Below are 27,214 nucleotides of genomic sequence, written 5' to 3' on the forward strand. Positions count from 1 at the left end.
GAGAGAGAGAGAGAGAGAGAGAGAGAGAGAGAGAGAGAGGTGGTCGAGCGTAAAGCTAGAAGACAAAAGAGAAGTGACGTCTATATTCAATGTCTTTTATTCAAAGGACGATTCCAACATGTTGTCTTTTTTCTGCTTTCTGCAACCGTTTCAGATCACTGTAGATTATTTTCCAGTAATTTGAAAAAGTTTAAAAATATATTCATTTGGAGGTGCGTGCAGGTGAGAACATTTAATATTAAAGAAACAGAAGTTATAAAATCAATAAAAAAAGAACACTGAATGCATTCTTGTCCTTAATGCTGCACCGTAAAGGATTATTGGTACAACTTTCCAATCATTGCCTTTATAAAGGCTATCAAACTGTAAGTTATAATTAACTAAATGATCAGTGCTTTATCATTTACGTGCGCTTTATAGATAAGTCAGAAGCCATTAATGGGAAGACATTTTGGGTTGTCAGGTTGTGAACATCTCTCAGGACTTGTTTGTCTTTTTAGCTCTTTAGTTCATCAGTTGACTCGCTCCAATGGACTGTTTGACCTCTCAAGACTTGTTATAAAACCCTTTATTATCAACTTTATTTTACATTTCTAATCACAGGGTTAGGGTTACTTACTAACTTTGGCTGTTGGCTTAATATACAATGAGAAATGTCAATTAAAAGTAAAAAAAACCCTGATTATTAATGACTTACTTATATAACTGTAGATAATAGTCTGTTGTATAATAACAGACCTTATTGACTTATTAGAAAGCGAGATACCCGTTACCAATTATTTATTACACTGTTAATGACAATGAATGGTTCATCAGAGATGTTTCACACCCTGCAAACCCAAATCAATTGCTTATAACTGGTCTATAAAAACTTAGTAAATGATTTATTAACCTTTAATAAAGTAATTAGTTACAACTTATAAATACTAATATAAAAAGGTGCCTTATTAGAAAGTGGACATTATTTGTCCACAACACAGTATAACTGCAGGCATCCACATGGTGACATAAGAAGGCAATAATTTGAATTTCTTCAGGCCGACCACGTCTCTACTGATGGTGCTGGCTGACACCAGTGAGTCAGCTGTTACATGGTCTGCTGCTCAGATTCAGAGCTTGGCTCAAAATGTTTTAGGGAAAAAAAAACTCCACTCTGTCAGTTACAGGCCGAAGTAGGTCAGGGAGTCACAAAAAATAAGTCGTGCCAGTGTGGTTGAAATGCCTACAGTCATATTCTATTGATATATAAACGTCAGTGATAACTTTAAGGCTCTGTAGCTTCCTGCTGTCACATTGAGTTGAATGATACTGATATTGTGGTTTTCTTTGTAAGACGGTCGGCTTGTGTCGAGCCTCAAGAGTCCACAGTAAGAGTCACCTGGTCCCTTGGTGCAGAGTGAGCAAACCTGCCCGCTGGTGATACTGCTTCTCCTTGGCCACTGCGATCTTGGCAGACAGATCCACCGGCTTCTCAAAGAAGTTCACCAGTGCCTGTTCGGTCAGCAGGGACGCCAGGATCTGAGCATAGCTGACTGTCCACTCGCTCTCTGCAGCCGGACTCCCGTCGCCTCTGCTGGCGTCTTCAGCCGTCTCCTTCGCAGTCTCCGCTCCTCTTGCCTCCTCTTGGCTGGTGACCTCTGACCCCGGCCTGTTTCCACGGTGGCTAGCCTCGCCAATCTGCAGCACAAGACTCGTTACTGTAGCGATGGCCTGGAAGAGGTCGTTCTCCTCTGGGTCGCCGTGGAACATGCTGTAGAGCGTTTTACAGAACTGGATGAACTCGCGCTGTGGAGGGAGACATGATACTTTTACTGAGTAACTGATTAATGCTGAAACAATTGGCCAACACTGATTAGTAGATTGATAGAACATTACATCAAAAACTTTAATCAAAATATCCAAAAAGTGATTTTTCAAGCAAAAATGTGGAACATTTCTCTGGTTTTAACTTTTCCAATATAACAATTTGCAACTTTTACTCTTTCAACATTCATTATCAATGTAAAGTCATTATCTCTGTCACATAAAACAAGTAATTTAAAGACGTTTCCTTGGATCTCTTCGTGATGGGCATTTTAACATATTTTTGTATTTTCAGTCTGGACTGAATGCCTTAGTTTGACGACATACATTTTTGTTGCCTTTTCTGTTTTGGTACTTCCACTAGGGGGCACCAATGTCAGAAATATCTATTCTCTGTATATAGTAGATTCTATACACTTAATTTGACCAATAAAAGCCATGAATATTACAGTTAAACTTTCATGTTCAAGAAAAAATTTGCACACTCTTTCTAGACGTGAAATAAGGTTTGCACCACTAAAGGACGAGGTTTTGGGTACAGTACAACACTGGTACAGCGTGCTCCCAGTACCTGGTTCATGAGCGGCAGAGGCTTCTCCACGTCTTTCTCCTTCTCTCTGGCCAGATCCTTCAGCATCTGCTTCAGCTGCTCCTGGTAATCTTTCACTTCACCTTGACCATCTGGAGCAGCTGTTGGCAAGAGTCACATTTCAATCAGCCAGACACAAACAACCTCTGAAACACGTACTGTACATTTACATCAACCTTGCAAAGCCCATTGTACATTGCTCTGTGCGCTGGTCTTTAGCTGTAGTGTTGTGTCTGGCTAATAAATCAACAGCTGGTGAATGGTGGTGTGTTTGCACTGACCAGAGGGTAGATTCACATAGAGGGGTCTGTTTGTGGACACCAGGGGGCTCTTCATCAGAGAGGGGTCATCTTCACTTTCTGTCAGAGCTGCAAACACACACACACACACACACACACACACACACACACACACACACACACACACACACACACACACACACACACACACACACACACACACACACACACACACACACACACACACAAGTTAATCGATCACTTACAGCCCTACAGTTTGGAACTCCACTTTGCCTCTCATGGTTTTAGCAGACTGACTAACCTGGTGGGATGTGCAGACGGTACAGCAACCTTATCTTCTCGTTCAGCTCTTCACAGTACAAAGTGTCTGAGAGGGAGATAAAGAACAGAGGCTTAGAAGATGTGAAGATGTGGAATATCCACACCATAACACAGACACAGGGAAGGTTGAAGTTCCTCTCAGCATTTAGTAAATTAAATGCTTTCTGTATTTGATCCAGTGACACATTTGCAGCTTGTATGAAATGTATGATATAAGGTGCTTCACTTCTGTGCGAGAAAAGCACAAAAGTGAAGCACCTTATATCATACATTTGTTCCTTTGCTGTTTAAAGGTTCAGTTCAAAATAAAAACAGATGTTTCCACATACCCCTAGAGGTTTCTAGTAAAGTAAACAGATTTAGTTCATTTTGGCCCGATTCATATCATTCTAGAAAAATAATAAACTTAATGACGATGCCTAGAAATGAGGTTTGAGTATTAAGGAGCCAGAAGAGAACAGCGCAGTGACAGCAGAAGCAAAGGTTTTACAGTTTTGGACCTGGGATCAATGCAAGCCGCTTGTTAGTGGAGAAACCCTACAAATACTTGTTTATAAGACACTGTGAGGAGTCTAAATCTGCCTTGATTCTTCCTGTCTGTCTGCCCTCCCTTTGCGTACCCAGCCAGAAGGCAAACTCTTTAAAGGTGACCAGATTGCTGCAGTCCTGGTCCAGCAGGGTGAAGGAGCGGTTGGCCAGCGTGTCGGTGTGCTGGTTCGAGCCACCGGGCCACGGCACCAGCAGCCCGAACAGGCTCTTGAACTGGGGCCGGTCCAGCCGGTATTGCCGCTCCATGTAGGAGCCAGATTCACCGTAACGCCACGCTGCCGCCTCCGCCGCCGCTGCAGAGCTGCTGTCGCCCCAGTACAGACTGATGAAGTGCTCCGTCTGGAGGGAGGTGAGGAGAAAGTTGCAATAGATCACGTTGTTGATAAAGGGAGCTGGTTGATGGCAAGAGGGATGAGAAGATACCTTGAAGAGGTCGTAGACATCAGCCAGGTTCTCTGCAGAGATGGAAACGTCTGGAGTCACCACTCTAAGCTGCACGCACGCGCACGCACACGCACACGCACACACACACACACACACACACACACACACACACACACACACACAGAGGGGAGAGATGGAGGCTTTTCATTAGTTTTAGAGTCAGACTGTACAGAGATTGAGTGTGTAACTCTCTTCGTCTGCTCACAGCGTTTTCTTTGGTGGTGTCCTCGTGAGCCTGCAGCACTTGGATTCTGTGTCGGCAGCGAAGCCTCTCGATCTGCCTCACCGTCAGGTCACCGAATTTCTGACACAAAAAAACAGCAGAGAGTTAATGGAACTTCAGTGCAAAAGCCTCTACGATTGATGGACATTGTATTTGAGTAAAGGGTCAGTGCTTTAAAAATAATACAAATCATTTGCTATAAAATATAAAACTGTAAACATCACAACATAAAATGTGCAGATGAATTCAATCAGTCTCAACAATTATATCTGTGTGCTTCTCACCTCGTAGGACTCATTAATGAGGTCGGTGATGTTTGTGTGTCGCACAGCGGGAATATCTGTGTCACTGCTGGTCTCCAATGCAGGGGGCTGCGAGGATGGAACACAAGACGACGCTTCACTTCCGACCTGGTCCAGAAAACTGCAAAGCAGGTAGTTCACATTCTGTCATTCCTAATCTTGAAAATGTAACAGTTAAAATCGAGCATTTTCAAAACTCTCTAGACTTTGTACGAATCTCGGTTGCTGCACAGCTGTTGGACTGAAATCCCCCATAAACAACAAAAACCACTGATTGTAAAAACACTGCCACAGCCATTTCTACATACCGTTATTTTCATTAAAAAATACTATTTATTATAAAATACTATTAAAATTTTTTTTCATTATTTATTTTTTGCTCTGTTCATAAGACTGCAAACCTTCACAGAGTTTTAGAATTTTCTGCTACAGATGCAGAAATGTCAAAGTTATTATGAACATACTTGAAATGAATGCATCTAAAAGATCTGCGTGCAGAATGTTTGTGCAAGAATTTGTGTTTTGTGTGCAGTTACTGACAGCACAGTTTAGATTTACTATTAAGATGCAGTCACCAAATCAGAATCACAAAACTACCTTGTGAGAATCATAAGTGCCTGTCCATCGTCTGTGCTGGCAGAGAGCTGCGCAGCATTGGCGTCCAGTGCCGCCAAGCCCAACTGGAAGATGGCTTTTATCCCATGGAAGAAGAAGCAGTCAACCACGCAGACGGCGCTGTGGAAGGGCAGGACGCTGAGGAACAGGGTGAGGAACCAGGAGAGGGAGACGGAGGAGAGGGCGGTGAGGTCCGGAACTTGTTCAGCCAGTTCTGGCAAACGCTCCCTGATCAGCTCCTCGAACACCGACTGGTCCACCTGAGCTCCTACAGGGGGAAATAATGGAGTCAGGCATTAAGCATGGGAAAGTGTGGTTGTGTGAGTCTGTTGGTGTGAGGATGGATGGGTTGCAGGGTGGGCTTGTGCATAGACCTGTCTAAATTAGACATTTTGACAGTGCTGATACAATATCTGATATATCTGGTTTTTCAATAAACAAAAGTTCAAACATGTTAAATGTTTAAACAAAAGCTTTTTTTAAAATTAAAATCAGGAAATTATTCATCTGAGCAGATGCCAGATTTCTGTAACTGAGTTCTGCTTTAATGTACTAGTTAAGTTACATATTAGGTATTATATAGTTTTGACCACTAGATGGCAGTAGTAGTGTATTTACCTAATGTACACAATGCCATTGTTTTTCTTTGCTTTGCTAATGGGCTGTTAAAAAGATTATTGCATTCATTCATACATAGAAACAAAAACAATAATTATTTTATCCCACTTAGAAGCATGATGAAACCACCTTTGTAATAAAATAACCTTGTTTTTTTCCATTGTTGTTTTTTGTCTTGTTTTTCTGGGTTACTGATAATAAAGCCTCATCCTTTAAGTCTACGCCCCACATACACATTCTCAGAACACAATTGCTGCCATTTCAAAGATGGAGAAAAAACAACCACAAACATCTGGACATTAACAGAAAGAGGAAATTGCTTCAAATGCACCTTGTAAGTCAAAAATAAACAGCTTCACAAACACAGGAAATAAGCCCTGATTTCAGAGGCCAAAAATAAGCCTTTTGGTGGTTTGCTGTCTGAGAAGCAGCAGTTTAAACAAAACAACTGTAATGTAAAACCGTTTGAAGGTAGATTGCCTTTAAATGGCCAGCAAACAACTTGTGTGCTTTTTTTAAACAGTTACTGTAAGTGAAGTGAATATGAAGCAACAAATGTCTTCTATCTTGACCCCTGAGCTCTGACCTATGACCCTGCGGTTGAAGTAGTCAGGCAGCATCCTCTCACAAACAGCCACCAGCAGCCAGAAAGCTTCTTCTTCTTTAGCGTAGAGCAGCAGCACCGACGCCAGGATGTTCATAGACTAGACAGGAGGAAGTTGAGACACACACACACACACACACACACACACACACACACACACACACACACACACACACACACACACACACACACACACACACACACACACACACACAGTGATCAGAAGCCATTTAAAGACAGCCAATAAATTCCAGTTGCACTGCTGTGATTATGTTAAGTAAGAGATAATGCATGTGGCAAATGTGACAAATGGAATGCAATATGGAGGCTCTTATACTGAACATATTACATTTTACATTTAAAAAATCAATATAGAGATTGTTAAATTAGCAAATAAGTCATTTTATTTCCATATTTTCTTCATAAGTGATGAAATAATTATCACATTTCAAAATAAAATAGCTAAATAATTTATTAACTTAAATAAACTTTTTTCTGTTTATCCAATGTAACTATGTTTTCTGCCTACCATGTTCGCAGTTTGTTTCGTTTACAGTTTTTATTTCATGATTGCTGTCATTTGAGCATGTGAGAACAGTATATCTGTCCAATCTACGGAGCAACAACAGGAGCTAAATCAATAAAACTACAAAACTATACAACCAGTGCTACCACTGACTACCACTGGTACTCCTGTCACTACACCAACCAATGTGCCAACAGTCGCTGCCCCTACCAACCCTAGTGCTACTCCCAATGACCACAACTGCCAGTGCTACTGTTTCTTCTTCTGCTGCTACTAGTACTTGTATTTCTGCTACTGGTTTCCACATGCCCCCACACTGATTGAAATCCTACTTTTGCCCACCTCACTTTTACAGTTTGATTTACTCACAATGTGCTCTTGCTGTCCAGCTGTCATAAGGACACCTACAAATACAATATTTATCATTCATAAAGTACAGTATGAGGTCTCTATCACTAGGCAGGGTTAGGGTGGGGTATATTTTATCATTTTTGACTATAATATCATTTTAGAAAGCATGATAGCCACTTTGTGAATAATATACTTGCTTGATTAATAAATCCATAAATGCAGTAGAGAAACATTCAAATACTCAGGTTTTTTTTCTTCCTGTGACCTTTGAATTCACACACTTCTGAAACCCAACCTACATGCTTGCTAGTAATATCGCTACTATTAGTGCTACAGCAACCCACACACAGTCATATATTGCTGTAATATGTCTACAGCCACATCATTATGATCAGATCATCACCTGGCAGTATCCGATCTTGGGGTTGCGGTGAGCGTAGGCGGTGAGGACACGTCTCAGTGCAGCAATGCCGGTGGGGTTTTGAAAGGCGGGGTGGTCCGGTAGAGAGCGGTGAAGGTCCCGCTCAATCTCCTCTGTGGCCAGGCTGCTGTGACCCATTGACTTCTGGACCAGGCCGGTGTAGTAGCCCTGGTGGGACTCTAGCTCTGAGGAGGCATCTGCACAAACCAGAGGAAGGGATGCTGTGAATAGGCAGGAGCAGTAGGTTTTCCAAAGCATAAAATGACACCAACAGCTCTCAACTCTCATCCTTTGGCACATTATAACATAACAACAACAAAAAAACCACATGCTGTTTGGTCATTGATTATCCATCCCAAGTATTTTCATACCTCTTGAAAAGCAGAAATCAGACGATGAGCGACAGTAGTGAACTGGGAAGAAAAGTCAGAGCCACTAATGAACTAACAAAAACAACAGTTTAGAGTTTGTTGTCTCATAAACAACAGGTGGTGTAACGCCGGGCACGTCTGTGTGAAAGAGCGTGTCTGCAGCCCGGACATCGAGCTCGTCGCCGTCGGACTTCGTCCGTGTTGTCTGCCACGGGAACTTTCCAGTGTTGTCGCCATCACTGTCTATATTCCTCACAGTGGTCTTCATCATCACCATCACTGTTTACATTTATGATGTCCTATTTATTCTCCTGTACAGCACTTTGGTCAACTTTGGTTGTTTTTAAAGTGCTTAACAAATAAAGTTGGATTGGATTGGATTGGATAAGCATATGCAACATTTTGACGATTCAAATAAATCTAACAATATTTTTTTCACTCTCTGTTACAAGATGAATCAAGGCCACAGTAGATCCCAAAAACTAAAGTCACTTAAGTATGACTAAAGTGAAAAGCATTAGGAGGAAGGTCGCTTCCTGGGGCTTGCAGGATCAGATCATCCTGTGTCATCGTACATACAGTAACACACATCACCTGCCCCGAGGGAGAATGCTTGGCGGTCACATAGGTGTGAAAGTCCAACCAGTGTGTTGTTTTTGTGCTATTTTTTTTGCATGTGGGAATTAGATCATTCTCTATTTAAAACTCCTGACCCCCATCAACAATCCCTCTCAAGTCAAAACACTAGGAGAGACAAATAGAGGTGAAAAAGGGAAGTCAATGTTCTTGATTTCTTGATGAATGGCTGAAATATGAGAAATATCCCTGTTTATTTCTATATTAGAGTCTTTCTTTCTCTTCCGTGAGCAGGATGTGTCGACACACTCACTAATGTAACAATTCATGTGGCAGCAGAATATAACTACTTTTCATAAATCGGTTCAAGCTTTGGCAGCTTGTCAGATATTTTATTCTTCTCTATTTTTATATACTGTAATACAGAGAAATACTTATTTTTATTTTTATGAATCAGAGCTCTTTCTTTGGGTTGAGAATATACGTGCACAGGTAATGTGCCCAGGAATAACACAATAGGATAGACAGTAAATATAATTAGGTACTGACATAAAATATATGATCATGTGAGCGTATTGTTCTTTGTGTTTGTAAGACACTTTGTTCCCCGATATTAATTTCCTTTTTATTCCAGGTTCGGTTTCAGTTCCACACCAGCTTCCGTCATTAGTTTCAGTTTCAGTTCCCAAACCCGACTCTTCTTCAGTGAGACAGAGCTGAGGAACTGACAGCGAACCAAGATTAAAGCCAGCAGTTTGGTTTTGACTGAAAAGTGGTCTGAAATGAGTGTGGAGCTGCAGCAGATGGAGGGAAGAGGATGTGAAGCCCGAGCTGTGGTCAAACCCAAACTCCCTGTGCTTCCTTGTGAGGACCCTCCAGAGATTACAGTCACTCTGTGAACACACTGAGTCCAGGTTTGGCACACGTTTTTGTGTCCGTTTGGCCTACTATCCACACTAAAGCCAGTGTTTGCCTCCCCCTTCAAATAAAGAGTCTTTTCAAAGGCCTCTGAAGGTACATCTGAGTCACAATCACCAGTCAGCAATGTTTAGTCTCCTCCATTTTTCTTTGTAATGTCACAATACAGGTCTTCTCCCCAACATGTCTTCCTTTGTCACGACTGTACCAGTATAACCAGTATAACAAGGCTCTTAATGTAGCACCCCAAAAAAATAACATAGTCTCTAGTTTTTTTAGACATACAAAAAGTATAATTTCCACATTACAATCCTTAAAAAGGCATTTACTCCTTCTACCTCAGTAAAGTTTTCCTGCTGGACACAAGATGTCTCCTACACTTTCTCAGTGGATGTGCACTGGTGGATTCAAGTTTCTACATCACACTGTACAAGTTGCATACTGGACCAGGATTGACAGAAACTATGTCACAAATCATAAAAAGCTTAAAATCAGATTTTCACTGAGCTCAGAGAAACTTTCCACTTCCAGCAGATGAATGTGAAAACATCCTTCTAGAGACAAACTCTGCACAGACATCATTCAAACATCACACTGTAGAAACAAGAAGAGAAACAGTTCCTCCTGACACACAGCCCTTTAAAGAAGTCTAAAAGCATACAAACAGAAGTCCCTGTGATTTCAGCCACTGTGTATTGTAATTTTACCCGAAAGAGTCATCCACAGCTCCCCTCGCAGTGACTCTGGTATCCCCATGGCAACAAGTCTTTGGATCTTCTCGGTGCGGAACATGTGGACGCCGCGACCGAACTCTGTGAAATGATCCTCCCACCGCCGCTCCTTCACCTGCTCCATGCTCTGACACAAACACACACAAACATGCTGACTTGTTGACGTGCTGAGGTTTTCAAATGACACTGATTGAGACTCACGCACCAAGTGCCAGCAGTGGTTATCATTCACAGCAACTTATGACTGTCTGCACGTCATGGCTAGCGGAGAGAAATTGTGTTTGCAATTTGGGTGCAGCGATATGTTTAAAAAGGTACAACTGGGAGCTGATTGAACTCTTAAATCAATTAATTTGTCACTGAAAATGTGAGTTTGACTCTACCTTGCTGCCGTTGGTTCCTGGTTGGTTTTGGTGGAAGGCTGTCATCAGAGCCTCGCTGTTGACGGTGTTACGCAGAACCTGCTCCTCTATCTCCTCTTCATCAGAGAACCCAGTGTCATAGTAGAAGGTGTAGTAGGGTGTCGGGGAGCTCTGAGGAAAATGTGAGGGAAAAGAAAACATCAGTTTCAAGGAGAAATAGTTTTACATGTGAAAGCAGTGGAACTTCTTCCTTTTACCATTAAAAGCTTCATGTTCAGGTGTAACTTCAGGCTCACTTTTCCTCTCATATAAAAACATTTCAATTGCACTTACAGTACAAAACTATTGGTGAAATTAAACCAAACAAATACAGTTGTGAAATGGTGTTCCTCTGACTGCTATACCTTATACCTTATTATACCTCCTGCCAACATGTCCCTTCTTTGCCCAATCAGTGTACTGGTATACATCCTTGCCCCATGACTAAACTTTTACAGTTCCAGAAATATCCATTCAGATGTTCTGAGTGAACATCACACGTACCATACTCCTCTTGCCATCTTTCCTGCTGCGGAACATGGACTGTTTCCACTGCAGGGATCGCAGTCTGGAGTTCAGGTTTTCCACCAGCTCGTCTCTGTCCTGCAGCTCGATCAGCTGGAAGGCCTTCTTAGTCCGAACGCTCACTATGACGGGGTTGGGAAGCAGGCTGGTGCTCTCTGCTTTCTCTATGGACAACACCTGATGGGAAAAGGGAGGAAAAGAGGCATCAAACCACCATCAATTATTTCTCATATAAAATGAGAATTATAGGCAGGTTCCAAGTGCTTGTTTCAGAATCGGTTGAAAAGAAGCAAATACCAAACTGAGATTAAAGGGAGTGCACAGGGAAGCACAGTTTAAAAAAAAGTACACAATTAATAAGTAAATTAAATTAATTTATGAACTCAGTTCATCAACATAAATAATCTGGATTATTATTTCAGCAATAAATATACAATTTATACACTTGCTACTGTATTTGGGCAATATTGACCAAATAAATTATCCCAAGATTTCTGACTTAATACCTACCAGTTCATTTCTCTCACTGTAGCGTTCACATAACTGTAACACAGCCTTTAAGATGAGAAAAAAACTCTAGTATTAAAGCCTAGCTCTACAGGACATGTGCAGGAACAAAAGGGTTAAGGATAATCTGGGGAAATATTCATAGTAACGGATTGGGTGGGGAGCGATCATATTTTTCTAAAGACAATGCTTCCACAGAAAACAGAGGAAATGGAGGATTAAATGGCAACAGTGGAGGACAGAAAGTATGACTCCTCTCATTGTTCATGAGCATCTGGCTGCTAATCTCTGCTTTTCACAACACACTAAACTCAAATAGGCCACTCAAATCCACCACTTTAACAATGATAAAAGCATCCATGTGATGATCAGTTCATATGTCAAAAGGTATATCTTTAATGCTGATAGATAACTATTGTTTTCATGTGATAGAATAGCCAAAAACTTAACTTTACTTACACAAATTCATCCTTGTAGCAGCCATTTATTCTTCTGACTTTCTAAAAGGCTGAACTTGTCCTTTACCAAAGCAAGCATGCAGGCTTACTGCAGCAAATAAAACCCCCCTCTGCATTATAAGTGTGCAAACATCATCTGCCACCTTAAACCAGTCAATGTGTTACTCTTTAACCAGCAGTTGGCAGAGTAAACACAGACTGTTTAACAAACTCACCTAAAAAATACATGACCATTACAGAAAACACTTAAAGGCCTCCTGAACTCTCAGATAAAGGGTCTTTAATAAAGTCACTCGAGGTAAGGCGGAGATACCACATAGAGTTCATGGAAACTTCAGTGAGGCTGTGGCGCAGGTACTGTACCTCTGAGAGGGGTATGAGCAGGATGCAGTTGCCTTCCTCTCGGCTGGAGAAACACAGATAACTGTCAGTGGTGTAGAGTGTCCCGGCTTTATGGCAGCGTGCATGTGGTGTCCATACCGAACAGGAGGCCACCTCATGGAGTTTTTCACCACGAGGGAGCCGAAACAGAGCGAGGACATACTCTCTTATTGCCTGTTCTTCTAGGATCCTGGGAAGGAGATGATGAGAGGAAGAGTTGAGTCTTCAGGTTCAGTCAGACGTGCACATAGAGCTGTAAGAAAATGTCCGCCTCTCATCCCCATTGACTTAAAACTACACAAATGGCAAATGATTAAAGTATTACTTCTGGCCCTACTTTGAGATCTTGCAGTTGACCTTTGCTGAACCCTGAACCTTTGGCCTTGTCCAACAGAAGTACTTCACAAAGACACTTACGTCAGTAAAGTGACCATTTAGAGCAAATGGATTTGACAAAAAAGGCTCTGTTCTCTACGAAGCCGAGCAGCAAAAAGGATTCTTCTGGGAGAAATGATCCCCCTTAAAGAACAGCTTAACATGCCCTGAAAATGCTGAGTGGTTTAATCTCTCACCTTGCTGCAGTGATGTACAGGTGTACTCCAGGACACTGTGACATCACTGCTGGGTGTGGTTACAGGTGCAACAAAGCACCCTTTTGAAACTGAGGTTACTTAGAAATAAACACATAAACATCAGATAAGATCAGGTAAAACATAAATCTTACTTAAAATGAACAATGTCAAAAACCTAAAGAGGTGTTGGTGTGGTGGAGGTTGCTGTGGCAGAAAACAGCACATCAACTACAGGTTATCATGTCCATGTTGATATGATTGGACGTTGCTAGTCAGCTGGTAGCCGAGAAGCGTGTGAATGAGCAACTGGTGGTGAAGCATGAACAAAACAGTTGATGACAGTCAGCTAATACAAGGGTGACTTCAGTGCACTGCCAGAACTGAAGAAATGCTAGGCTCCACTCTGGAAATGTTGAGGAGATGTAAACATGGCCTAGTTTGTCTGAGGTTGTGCATGATCATGTACTACAGTAAAGGCTAGGTAAGTAACACAAAAGGATAGTACTGCTTGGTGGAACAAGGGCTGAGACAATTCTTTGGTTCACTGGACAAATCTATTGGTAGAGGGGGAAGGAGTTAGCCCAGCAGTATACTCCAAATAAAATAGTATTTCTTATTTGTAAAGTCTGTCTTTTGAACATGTGTTTCTAGTCTAGTCTTCCTACACTTCCACTGTTCACTTATAACCTCCTCCACCTTGCATGTAAACTGTTAAACAAACAGACCTAAGAGCTGCAGTGAGGATACTCAGACTGCATTTCACTGGATGTATGCTTAGCCTTCGCGAAAACATCAAATCCATTTTTGGATCATATTATTGTCCAGCAATTAAATATATGAGGGGATTCCTCTTGAGAAGAGAAGTCTTCAGTGTTATCGTAGTGAAAATAAAGCACAGAGGCACATTGTGTATATATGGATGGATACGGGGGGCCTCCAGGCTGTCATGAGAGGCAACATACTCCCTCTGATTAGATAGAAGCCAAAGTCTGGTTTGAGTCCTGAGGAGATGAGTTCAGTTTTAGATTATATAAAGTGTGCAATGTTCAGGATAATTTCACAGAAGGTAGCAAAAATACAAACCTCACTTCAAACAGTTTCAATCAATTTAATTGGATTTTTCAATAAAATGGCATCACTAGGAGCTACATGAAGTGCAAAAAGCACCTATTGTTGGTTAGAATGTATTCTGTATTATACACACAGTACAATACAGTTGTATGCTAACTATGTTCTGCATGATCAGCCAACGAGCACAGAAAATGACAGATGTGCAGCCAAATGTGACATGGCATGATTTTACATAGAGAGAGAATAGCATAACTACACAATTACTATGCAAATAATATATGTTTTAAGGACTGGGTTATAGATGAAGAACATTTTGAGGAATAAGAGGAGTCCACTGTGATGAACTCCTACACAAGCTCTGATGAGAATCTAAGCTAAGCAGTAAATTAGTTTATTGATTGTTAATAAAGGAACTGCTATCTCTTTATTTTTATATTTTATTCTTTATTTCATTTCTTCCTTCTGTAATTTCACATTCAGCAGCCCATTTTACATGCATGGTGATTTCCCACTTTGTTTTCTCTTTCCCCCGCCCCCCTATTCTGGACTCTCCGCAGTTTTGGTGTCCTGTGTGTACTTTCTATTTCTTCTTCCGTTTTTCAGTTTTCATCTCTTGACTTATGCCTGCTCAATGATAAACCCGATAAATACAAAATACATTTGCTGTTCACAAATACTGCCACCCACTCATACATCTGCCCCAAGCTCACACAGTTTACTTTTAACTCCACTTCCTGTTGTGGTATTGAGTTTTACATACAGACAGAAATAAGTGACCCTGTGTATCACAGTGGCATTTGAGGAAGAACGCTGTGAGGTAAAAGTGGCATATGTTGTCTGTGCAGTCAGTCAGTTTCCAAGTGCTTTACAGACACAAACAATATATATATAATATAATATAATATAATTAAATAACAAGACACGGCACATCAGTGTATCAAAAATGTGTGTCTTATTTCTCTACAAAAATGTCTTCAATTATAGAAACTGTTTAAAGATCCACAAGACGTAAGAGTTATGTTGACAGCTGAATGTTTGTTTTACTCCTCTTCATCTCTCTTTGTATGGGAGACACTCTCATGTCAGATTGTTCATAAAACTTGGGGGTTATAATTCAACATACATCTAATACACCATGTAATCTCAGGTTATTTTTAGGTTTAGTTAATGATATGCTTCTTCAGAACTGCTTGTCAGATGGTCTAATAGCTTTGGAAACACAAACACCTACACCTTTCCGGTATCAGTTGAGGAGGAGCTGTGTCCGACCATTTGTATGACTTTCCGAAAGCAACAATCCCCCATCCACACCTACTTCGCGCCACGATTGGTCAGCTGTGCAGAGGTGAGAAAGAAGCAAACTTCTCTCTCTAGCTCTCTTTCTCGACAATCTTTCATCAGAAAATTAGACCTGTATTTGGAAAGCCCCCTGAAACGTGAACTGATATGTGCTGACACACACATGTGAAAAGTTAAAATAAAGGCGTCTTTACAACGACTCTGTCAGTTCATATTGGTAACGGATACCAGAACCAGCACTGACCTCTTGGTGATGCGTGTGGGCTGCTGCAGGACTCGGTCGAGCTCCAGGCCTTCGCTGTCCAGCAGTCGCCTGAGGGCAATGTCAGCCAGCTGACCTATGACCCCGAACGCCTCGTTCAAGTTCAGGAACATGGAGAATTCCCTCTGCCGCTTCCGCGTGTTGACCCGGATCGCCTCTGTCATCAGACCGGTGGAGACCCGCTCCAACCGTGTCAACTCCGCCCAGGGAATCACAAACTTGACTGGAGAAGAAAGAAGAGGGTTTCTAAGTCTGACTGCATATCACAGTGACTACTAGACATGTGAACCACCTAATGGTCATTAGCTAGTTAGTTTCCATCCTTTGGTCAAGAATGTTTTGTACTTAGTATGAAATAAACAAAGCACAAGCTAAAAAAGAAGCAATAAGAAACATGTGCAGCAACAAGCCTCCAGTCTGTGACCATTAAATCACATACCTACAATTGTTCCTTTTGTTTATCTACTTTCATAATTTTGGTATAAACTTCTGAACTGCTGATCACTGAGAAGACAATAATCTTGTGTGAGGGTTCACCTGGGCAGTGACTCAATACATGCACAGCAGTAATTACTTGAAAGCCCATGGTGCCATTTCCCAAAGCTATTTGGGAGCACTCTCAACCATTCACATGGCTGCCATGATCACAAATGGTGTCAGTGTCTAGCAGGTTTCCAAGACTGGGTGACTGAGTGAGTGTGAATCTGTGAATTTGCTTTAAAATAAGACCTGAAATGATCTGGGGTTGTATTTTATATACAGTATAAAAGTATATATTTGGAAAACATTAACTGATCATATGTTGTAAGAAGATGAGCTTCCTGAAATAAAGGAGCCGATGAGGTAACAGGATACTGGGGTGCAAATCTGACAAAGCACTTTGGAGAGATTTTATGTTTTATGAGTTGAGGAAAAGTTAGATGCCCATAATATGTTGCAATATGAAAAGTAAGAATATATTAAGGAATAATATGAAAGGAAAGGGTGTAGTCAATTGTCAATGTCTGTCTACAAAATAACTTATTAACAGTTAACTTAACAATAACAATAAACTAACCTGATTATACCAATGGATTTGGTTACTTTTTTACTGACACATTCTATGTGTCCTCTCAAACTCAGGTCAATTATTATTCTGAAGAATGTTCATTTATAGTTTTTCAGGTGAAACGAGAATTGTTTGGAAGAGTGAGAACATTGATTGTTCTTCAGAAGTGGTTTGAGAACTATCTCTGGAGGTTTGAATCGTTTTTCTCTGGTACTCCCTTTCCACAAACGCGAACCTAGTGCTAGTTCTGGGCTGGTGCTAGTGCTGGTTTTGAGTTGACCTTTCCAGAACCGGTTTACTTTCCGTCATGCTAGAGAGCCACCATAGGGCCAAGTCATTGCATCACTGTACATCTGTATACATCTCCAATGTTAGCTATTGTTACCAAAGTTAGACTGATGTGATTGATGTGAGAAATTAGTAGCTATTCTTGGGTAATGGTAGGTCTGTTTCTAGACCAGCAAAGTGTTGGTGCCCTGCTGGTTCTAGTTTTCCTGACCAAGAACTGGTTCTTTGGCTGTTGAAACTCAAATAACTGGTTTGAGATTAGACACCGACTCCGAAGTAGCCCTCAAACTGCCTTGGTGGAAAAACTGCAGTCCTCAAAGGAGCAAGCTCGTAGAACATAGTATTTGTTACCTTTCTGTAGAGCACTCCTTGATCATCACTTTGAAGCTAAAATACAAGATGGGCTTGCAAATTGTTTGTACACTGACAGAATATATTAATAAATTGTGAGGAATGACTCCCTAACTGACTTTGTGTTCAGTCTTTTGGTTTGAAAATCAGAGCCCTCACTTTGGTGTACAGACCTTCCTTCCCCAGCAGGAAGGAGTAGAAGGCCATGTGGTTGATGCTGAGGTAGAGAAAGCCCTGCCGAGGGACCCGGCCCTTCCAGCAGCAGCAGGAGTAGTACGTCACCAGTTTCTCTGACGACGGGAGGCCAAAGTGCAACTCGAACTTGAGGAGTGCCTCCCTGAATTTCTCCGGGTCGTCCTCCTGGGCGGCCTGGCGACCCCGAACCTCTTCCGCAATAAGGCCCTACAAAAGACAGAGCTTACACATTAGAGCACTCTACATGGACTTGCACCATTAAAGGCATGAGAATGTAGGTTATCATCATCATCATCATCATCATCATCATATAATCTACAGTAAACTCTGATCCAATAAATGCCATAAATCCTCTTTAAATCCACAGGAAACGCTTGTACACACACAAAATCTAAAATCATCCTCTGAGAGGATTCGTGCCAGCACTGGCAGGGTTCAAACCTTGACTTTTCCTTTGACAAAGCTGGCAACATCCTCCTTGTTCTCAAACACAGACAGAGAGTGGAGCAGGTTGTGGACCAGCCAGTCCCAGTGCTTGTTCACCTCCTCTATGGCAGCTCCTGACAGACAAAAAGATAAGCCCCAGGCGGGAATTTAACAGCAGTGACCCATCTAATAAGTCAGTCGAGGGTAGAAAAAAACATGAGGAGGAGGCTGCATGGTTCAGCTCACCACTGGCGATTACCCAGCTGATCTGGGAGCCGGGAACCTGGAGGAGGATGCGGAAGGGTGTGACCCTGGCATTGGAGTCCAGCACTGTGTCCAGCGCTCCCACCAGGAGACCTGCAGAGATAACAAAACCTGGAGAATCAGACTGGGGTTGAAATTCTGCAAACATATCCCAGAGACAGAGCTCAGATGAATGATGAATTCCCCTAGTGAGAACCATTAAACCTACACAGTGGTCTCAAATAAACCAACAATGCAAAGTAAAAACCAGCAAACAAGCTCTTGACAAATGTAGTGTCTGCTTTTTTTTTTTTTTTTTTTTACATAAACACACTTATTACGCCTCTTAAATCACCACTGCAGTGAAATAGTGAGCACTTTGATAAGCAGCCATAGAATGAGTCTGGGAAACATCTGTGGGCAGAGCCACAAAAACCAGAAAGTTATCTCAGGTTTGCCAACTGTATATCTGGATTTCATTGCTTTATGTTACTTATCTGAAGTTGAACAAGTTAATAATTAGTGGAGCCATTAGGTTAACATGCTACATGATGGGATGACCTATAATGCTAAATAGCTAATCTATACAATTAAGCTTGACCAAAGTGCCTTTTTAAACCCTTCACACTTTTGGGTTTACTAACTGAGACTGTTCCTCTAGGTTTGACATTAACATGTGACATACTGTAATGAATTCAAATAACAAATAATGTTAAAAGATGTCAATGTTTGCACACCTCTGTGAATACAGTAGAATCTATACATGCTGCCTGCATTTTGAATATTCATTTTACTAATTATACCATATAATTTTGTGAAGAGTTGTTGCTCATTTAACACCCCCTAAACAAATACTAATCTAACAACTAAAGATACATTTAAAAAACACAGTCTCAAAACAACGATGTGATGAACGACATTTTTCTGTCTCTCTGTTTGTGTGCCTCACAAAGAACACAGAGGTGAAGAGTTCATACAGAGAGCTAATAAAGAAGGGGAGGTGGATTAATGAGACATTTCACAGCTAGATGACAGAAGTACACAGAACTACGGCGGGTAGAAAGGTTGAATGGAGCCACAAGAGAGGAAGAGATAATACATGTCTTTACCATTAATGAGATTAACTTTTAAATTTAAATGTTGCTCTTATTTTTGTAGTTATTATAATGCCTATGTGGCCACTTGTTCTTCTTATTTCACAAATGTACTTTATTTTGTACTAACTTATTGTCCTGTCATTCTTATATCTTCTTATATTTGTTGTACATTTGTTGATAAAGTCTTACATATAGCTTTATACCATTGTTATGTAATTACTGTAATTACGTCATTAATAGCATAACATTATCAATATTACCAGTAGCAGTGGTAAGTGTACATTTTCTACTACTAGTGTCAAAGTTAGGCATTAACTTAATCCTGTAAAAGTGCGCCTGATGTAATTATTGCCACATTTAAACAGACCTTGTAATAAAATATGCCTTAAATGGATGAAACCATTGTCAGCTGGCCATGTAAACAGCATTGCAACATTGTTCTTGCTCAAAGGCATAAACACAATACAGAGCCACAGAGAGCAGCAAAAACAGGTACTTAAGACACACAGACAGCACTGCAGAGAGGAGGAAACAAACATTATTACAGTTTAGATGAATCTCATTTCAAATCAGGAGGACCTCAGTGTGTTATCAGGCAGGTAATAAACTGCAGCTTCACTAAATCAGTCAGTTCAGTTCTAAAACTGAAATCCAGCAGGGAGTCTGTTAAGAGTGAACTCAGTGGTGATCTCTCCAATTCCAATCAACTCCACAGATGTTCAGAAGAATAAAATAAGAACCCATAGTGTTGAATGACTTCATGCACTTTGATCATCAAGCTGAGAAGAGGCTGCTGTCGTCAAGTCTCCATCTTTGTAAACCATAGCTAATCTGCATCACGCTCTTCCAATAACAACTCTCTTGGTAGTGCTTTCATTCTATATTTCCTCTGTGAAAAAATGTGTCGGGTCAATATTCTGCCTTAAGAAATGGAAAGGTCCACAATGAAACAGCTAATTTAGCATCTTCACTTTTATGACTCAGTTTATGATCCATTTTAAAAAGGGGAACAAAACAGGAAACATGCAGTATATGACATAGTTAAAAACGATGTTCAACCACCATCAAAGCTTCATGACAACCACAAGTCTGCATTTTAGGATCTGTTGAAAGGTTAAGTTAAAATACTGAAAACTTTGAAATAACTGTGCTTTCAGACTACTTTGTTTGAGGATATAGAAGGAATGCATAACAATGTGGGAACACCTGATTGGGTGTGATAGTTTTTTGGGTTGCTTGTTGGGTTTTTTTCTGGGACAGCCAAAGCACCCAGACCAACGTACACAACGTAAATACCTATGTCAGTACGTATAAAGTTGCTCAATGTAAAACAACTGTGTAATAAGTGCCTAAATGTCTGGACATGGTCTCAGTTCCCAAATGATTTAAGTCAGTTAGGCGTGCCCCGCAGAGGCAACAGCAACACACGTTCATACATTATAAATTAGTTATGATGGCTTAATAAAAGTAAACATCTACACTACCTGCAAGAAAACATTTTATCTACATATGCCGTGGTTTGCTTTCCAGAGTGGCCACCATATTAAACCTTCTACAGTAGCCCAGAAGAGACAAAGCAAACACTGGCTCTACATAAGGCCATTTTGTGGCCACTGCAGTTTCTCCCTTGTGCTTTGAAGGGGAGGGTGAAGCAAGTTAGACGCCACTAGATCCTACACTGGTCCTTTAATTCTTCCAAATGTTCATGTTAACCACATCTAAAGTAGGTATCAGTTATAAAAAGAAAACATATAAGTCATAAAAACAGGAGAGAAAACTATTTAGATCAGACTTCGGCTGTAAATATCCATTAAAGGCTAAAGGCTATAAGCCTGAAAAGAAAATGGATCACTAGAATTGTGTTTCTCATTTGCCTCACAGGGCTTCCGTACATGAGTTACTGCAGCCGACACTTAAAAATCACGCTTAAACATTGATCAAGTACTTGAGACAGTTTCTTAGAAGATTAGTAAATACCACCCCAGAGAAAAAACTGGAGACTTAAGGTAGTGAAAAATGTTAAGCCTTCCTTTGAACCTTTAAAGCGTTTTGTCTTTCTAAGGCAGCATTATCAGCCAGATCAAGCCAACCTACCACGGCAAAGTACAACACTGCATTTCAAAGTTATGACTGAACAAGATGAGGGCAGTCAGATCGCTATCTATGTTTAGCAGTGCCTTCTCAGCCCTGATACACATAAAAGAAAACAAACATACATAAAGAGGAAGAGGAACCAGTATCAGTTCTCCCACATACTGAAAGTTGTGTAGCATTTAATTCAGCAGCTTCAGGGTTGTCAGCCTGTAGTGAAACTGCCTCCTTCTGCCAGAAAGAGTTTCTAACCCTGAAAGTATTTCATCAGAATGGGATCCACCAGAGACTTTTATAGTCTTGTGAGAGTCAACATGCTGTTTAAGAGGCTGTTCCACCTTTGGGAAGTATGCCTTTTTGTTCATTTTATAATCATTAAAGTCAGGGTATGTATCACGCTGAATATCAGCATAAAATATCATTTGTCACAAAGTATTCCTTCTGGTTAATAGCCTTCAAAAAGCACATTTGTGGAACCCTGAGCAGGTGGAGAGGTGTAAAGTCTCCTCCAGCACACAGCTCTGGCTCTGAGCCAACTGTAAACCACATCTTAGAGTCAAAGTCAACCTGCCTGAAGCTGCGAATCCGGCAACCCGGCAACACAAAACCATCCGTCTGTCACCACAAAGCCCAGAAGAGGTTTACACTCAAACTCTCCAGAAAAGGGAGTCAATATGAATCATCGCCTTTCTCTGCTAATGGTCACATTGTGGGGGAATACTGCTGTGGAGACATAAAGGCTAGAGTCAAGCTTCATGAGGCTGGGAGAATAGCAAAACAGAGATCTGCTTTCTACAAGACTGTAATGTCTGTTTGCTCTTGAATGCATCAAACTTAATTATCTGTATGTCTTTTTCTGGTGCTGATTTATGTCAAAACATTAAATTAAGGCTAACTGGTTGAATACAGACACATTAAAGACAGGGTAAAGGTTACTTTCAGTGTGCTTTTGCTTTATAGATAAAGTATTTGGTTGGAAATAAAAACACAAAGACGGGTATGAAGAGACTGATCAGCTACAGATGTTTAGCTGCCCAGCCCTCCTCAGAAATCCAGTTGAAACCATGCCATCACTGCTGTGATAGGTGTGTTTTCACAGCTTTGAGTCCACATCAAATTTCAGTTTCTGCTTCTATCTTTATAACTGGGATTTTTTTTTTTAAAGTCAGTTCTGAGCCATAAAACAGACAACTCCGCTGTGTTGTTTCCTCTGCATGTGTGGCGGGAGTGCCAAAGTGAAGGTCGTTTAATTAGTTAATGTTGAACGATCTGACAACAGGACTTGACCCTTAACCCCTCTCGCTATGGGAACAGCGGGAACAAACACATACACAAAGTAAACCCCGGCCAGGAAGTTCCTACTATTCTCTTTTATGAGAAGAGATTCAGGCCAGATTTCACCACAGGGAAGAAGAGAGAGCATAAAGACGACACTGTATGAACTGGTTGCCGGTTTAATGGCATGAAGTGTCACTCATCAACACATAATTCTACTGTACAGATGACTGCCAACATGTCAGCAAAGTACAGGCGCAAAACACAGAGAGGAAGCGAGACGGGGGGGCAGCAAACAGGCCGTCATAGAGAAAGCTGTAACTCACAGCGGTGGGAAATAGTCAGACGGGCTACAGCTGCATCAAGCATGTGGTCAAATTTACATAATAACCACTCAATACAAGGACAGAACCTGTTCTGCAAGGTGAACAATTTAAACCAGGGCACAGTGATAGAAACATTTTTATCACCTTCAACAGATAATATATCAGAATCCCACAGAATGACAAAACCTGCAATTCTCCAACAGGAAATATGGACAGAGTGTCTATTAAACTGACTTTTGATTGGCGAATCTAATTAAACAGAACATTGTTTTTAAGTTTTATTTTCATGTCTATTACACGAGTGCAACAGTTTTTATGTGTATGAGAGAAAATAAGCTATTATTGAATGGAAAAGAAGTGCATAAAACGTAGTGGATTTTTTTAAGACTTAAAATTGATTGATTTTAAAGGACCAGTGTGGAGGATCTGTGGCATCTAGCAGGAATGTTAGAGATAGCAACTAACTGAACACCCCTCACGTCGCCCTGTGAAGAGTGTAGGAGAAACTCTGGTGGCCACCAAATGTGAATAGCCAATCTACCTATCTAGAGCCAGTGTTTGGTTTGTCTGTTCTACTGTAGAAACAAACGGTTCAACACAGCGGACTCCAAGGAAGGCGACAAGCGGCGTCTGTAAATGAAAATGTCTCATTCTATAACGAAAACACAACAATTCCTATATTCAGGTGATTATACACTAATGAAAACACACCTATGAACATTATATTCCATTTCTGCCAACAGATCCTCTTCATTGTTACACACTGGACCTTTAACCAAGTAAATTAAGAAGATATGTAGATATAAGTAATAATAGTAAGGCACCTGTAATAATAATAATAATAATAATAATAATAATAATAATTGCTTTATTAAGGACACAGGAAAAAAAGTAATAATAGGTCTATAATGAAATAATATTGAAGATTATTTTGTGTTGTATGATCAACAGTCCAAGAAAAGTGCCAAATCCTCACACATGTGATGCTGGAACCAGAGATCAGGAGAAGTATAATGTTAAATGGTTGATCCAGATTTAACACATTCCATCAATCTCAGATCCCCAAAGCTAACACAGTCATGCTAATTCAAGTGTGGTTTAAATACTAATGATAACTGCCCGAGTTAAATCACAGAACTGAGATAAAACACAGATCACATTAACTTCAACTGCAGAGAAATCAGAGATAAGTTGATCCAAACAAAATGAAGTATCAGCTCAGTTAGTTGGTGATATCCTCTATTCTTTCAGTCTTTAAAACTACAACTGTTGCAGGACTTTTCAACTGTTTCAGACTGATTTCCCTTCACCATGCACAGAAACTTCTAACCACATCTAATTTTGTCTTTGAGGCCTGTGTGAAACATGTATCTTTACAGGAAGTAAACACATTTTGTTGACACAAAGGATTGTTGTTGTCTCCGGTCTGGTGACAGAGTTTGAACCACATCCCCATACAGCTGGGAGCTGGAGCATGGAAACTGTCTTTGGGCCAGTGGTTAAGATAAAGTTAACCTGCCATGTAATTATAAGGTTTGTTTAAAGGCATCAGTTGCCATAGTAACACAGACAGATAGCAGTAAACCAAGGATCTGAGGCAGGGGGTTTCCTGTGGACCCTGTGATTGGAATAAAGCAGGATTTAATTGAATTTTTGTTTTTTTAAATAAATCTTTAATCTTAACTTCTGGGTTACCCCCGTGGACACACCCCCTTACATAGCCTACCCCATGATTTGCCCCCGGCCTACTGGCTCCTTGTGGTTTTTCCTGTGTTGTTCCTTTTGTTTCAGTTGTTGTTGTTGTTAACTTATCCTGACAGCTGTCTCCCCCCCTGGCTCCTCTACTGCTGTCATTGTTCACCTGTGTGGCCCCTCCTTTTTGCTTGTTATTTTTGTTGTGTTGTAACTTAGTTGTTGGTGTTTACCTGTGATCCTCCCCGTCGGCTCCCCGTGTCCTCTCCTCCTCTGCAGGACGAAAAAGTCGTTGCTCCTCTCGGTTATCCAGAGCTTCAGAGCGTTTTTCAGCAGAACTTCCTCCGGGTTCAGCCACATTTCTTCCAGCAGGGAGGGACCAGAGGAAGCCCTCCGCCGTCTCGGTCTTTGCAGCGGCGGTGTGTAAACTTGTCCCTGCCTGTCCTCCGGGTCTGGAGCGGCCCGATCGAGCCTACAGCGGCGGGTTCTCGGGTTTATCCATGATTATCCTGCGCTCCCGACAGCTGCAGGCTTCACTTCCTCGCCTCACGTCTGCTCCCTCACGCCCGATTTGCAGCAGCTGTACACACCAGCCGAAGATCGTCTATTTGAGATGCTGACTCACTCTGTAGTTGAATGGGGCTCCCACAGTTTTGCTAAAAGAAGATGATTTGATTTTTAAGTAAAATATAACGTTATCTGGGGATCTTGTGACATACCAGTTTTTCTTTATTATTATTCCACAAAATAGTTATACATTCTTTCACAAATTTTAAGAGAAAAAATTATCACAAACTGAATCTAAAAAGCCCCTTTCACTTTCACCACGAGTAAAGAAGGTAAATATAAGGTACTGAAGTACAGACTGGTGCCCCTCATTGACTGCAGCTAATGTGCACTTATAACTAACTGGAGTGTGCTGGTAGAAGTGGTCAAATAGAGTGGTAGTTATATTCAGTTTCTGCCAATAGATCCTCCTACATGTTACACTGGACCTTTAAATCCCCTATACTGTATGTAGGGTTTGACATTTTCAAACTTTGGCCCCCCATTGGTTGTATAAAAAGACCTTCATAGATTCAACCCGGACGCTGGTAAGTTATGTGAGCTGATTTTTCAAAGGGATTCTCTACTTTTTCTATACAAACTGGGGCTTTAAAATCAATCATAATAAATACACTCTAACAAATATTTATCACCTCTCAGGTGTAAATTTTATCTGTGCTACTCAAATTTCAGATGTTCAGTACAGCTCTTCAGCATTTTTTGATAATATAAATATGCTATTATAAAAAATATATGTCTTCTATATATTTTGTTGCCACAGATTTGCTGACATTTAACCAAGAAGAATAGCTTCACTGCGCAGTAAATCCTTCAGTTTCAGCATCCACAACACTCATCATGAGTCAACACATTTTAGTTTAGTTCTAGACTAAAGGACTCTTCTGTAACAAACCGACATATTCTATTTTGGTTTTGTCTTTTTGATTAATCTCACAACCCTGTCAGCATTAGCCTACACACACTTTAAAAATAAAACAAGGATAGCCCATGTTGAATAATTAGCAAACTAATTCTCAAAGCATATACCATTCCTCTTTGTATAATAATAGTATGCCCTATTATTATTATTATTATTAGTAGTAGTAGTAGTATTCAACAAGCTAGTATAGATAGAAATATAATTAACAAGCTCTGTAAAGTAATTTTGATAATACAGTATTTAACCTTAAATTAAATGTGACTGCTGACCGCAAAACATACGACTACAGAGCTGATGACGTTTGTGGTTCCTGATAAACAGAGACAGAGTGGGAGCTCTTCGTTTTATTTTCTTCTCTTCCGCATTTCACCAACTTTCCTTTCGCTAGTTCCGGCAGAGAGCCACCAGCCCTCCTGTGATTGGCTGTTCCAGCCTTACAGCGCTCAGGTGCTCAGTATGATATTTACCACACAAAGTGCTCATTGTATAAACTCCGTTCATTCATCATTACCCAGAGACACTGCCTGAAGGCTCCAAATATCCTGTCATTTTCTGCTGTTTGACCTTTTGATTCCATTCATCTTAACAACTGATAGAAAATGATGATGAATAAATTTGACCAATAATTACTCACATTTGATTAGTAAGGCTGTTATGTAATATCCAGAGCGAGCCATATGCTAACAGTGTAGAATATTATTAGATTAAAACAGCTGAAACTAGATGATCCAACCTGGTAGTAGGCCTAAGAATAGAGAAAAGAAAGGAATCAACATAACTTATACTATCTTTGTATATAGTCAGCATTAAGGATAGACCAATATGGGATTTAATAAAACTAAAATAAAAGACGAAATAAATTCAATCATTTTACAGCGACATCTTTAAGAGAGGAAAGGCAACAATGAGGAAATAATCAGATAAAATGAGCTCTTGTGCTGTAATAAAACAGAAACATGAATTAGAACCAATTCCTTATTGTACTGTATCAGAAATAT

General features: G+C 40.6%; 1 protein-coding gene across 1 annotated transcript; it reads right to left on the minus strand.

The window, feature by feature from the left end:
• Nucleotides 1–81: 81 nt before the first annotated feature.
• On the minus strand, nt 82–25,318 carry LOC127366231 (TBC1 domain family member 8). The gene is made up of 20 exons (XM_051405153.1): nt 24,964–25,318; nt 18,253–18,363; nt 18,022–18,140; nt 17,559–17,787; nt 15,681–15,921; nt 12,477–12,684; nt 11,128–11,325; nt 10,606–10,755; nt 10,199–10,349; nt 7,609–7,823; nt 6,311–6,428; nt 5,089–5,374; nt 4,474–4,612; nt 4,172–4,270; nt 3,946–4,014; nt 3,594–3,861; nt 2,954–3,019; nt 2,674–2,760; nt 2,375–2,493; nt 82–1,785 (listed from the first exon to the last, which is right to left on the minus strand). The coding sequence occupies exons 1-20, from the start codon at nt 25,088–25,090 to the stop codon at nt 1,375–1,377; spliced, it is 3,411 nt and encodes a 1,136-aa protein (XP_051261113.1). The 5' UTR covers nt 25,091–25,318; the 3' UTR covers nt 82–1,374.
• Between the last annotated feature and the right edge of the window lie 1,896 nt (nt 25,319–27,214).

The sequence above is a fragment of the Dicentrarchus labrax genome, unplaced genomic scaffold, assembly GCF_905237075.1.
Source record: "Dicentrarchus labrax unplaced genomic scaffold, dlabrax2021, whole genome shotgun sequence".
NCBI lineage: Eukaryota > Metazoa > Chordata > Actinopteri > Moronidae > Dicentrarchus > Dicentrarchus labrax.

Bases quoted from the DNA above. Each gene is read 5' to 3' on its own strand.
- LOC127366231 (XM_051405153.1), bottom strand. From the start codon at position 25,090: ATGTGGCTGAACCCGGAGGAAGTTCTGCTGAAAAACGCTCTGAAGCTC. The intron at 17,788-18,021 runs GTTTGAACCCTG...TGTCTTTTGTAG, and splicing joins TTGTCAAAGGAAAAGTCAAG to GGCCTTATTGCGGAAGAGGT. The intron at 4,613-5,088 runs GTAGTTTTGTGA...CCTGCTTTGCAG, and splicing joins GCACTTATGATTCTCACAAG to TTTTCTGGACCAGGTCGGAA.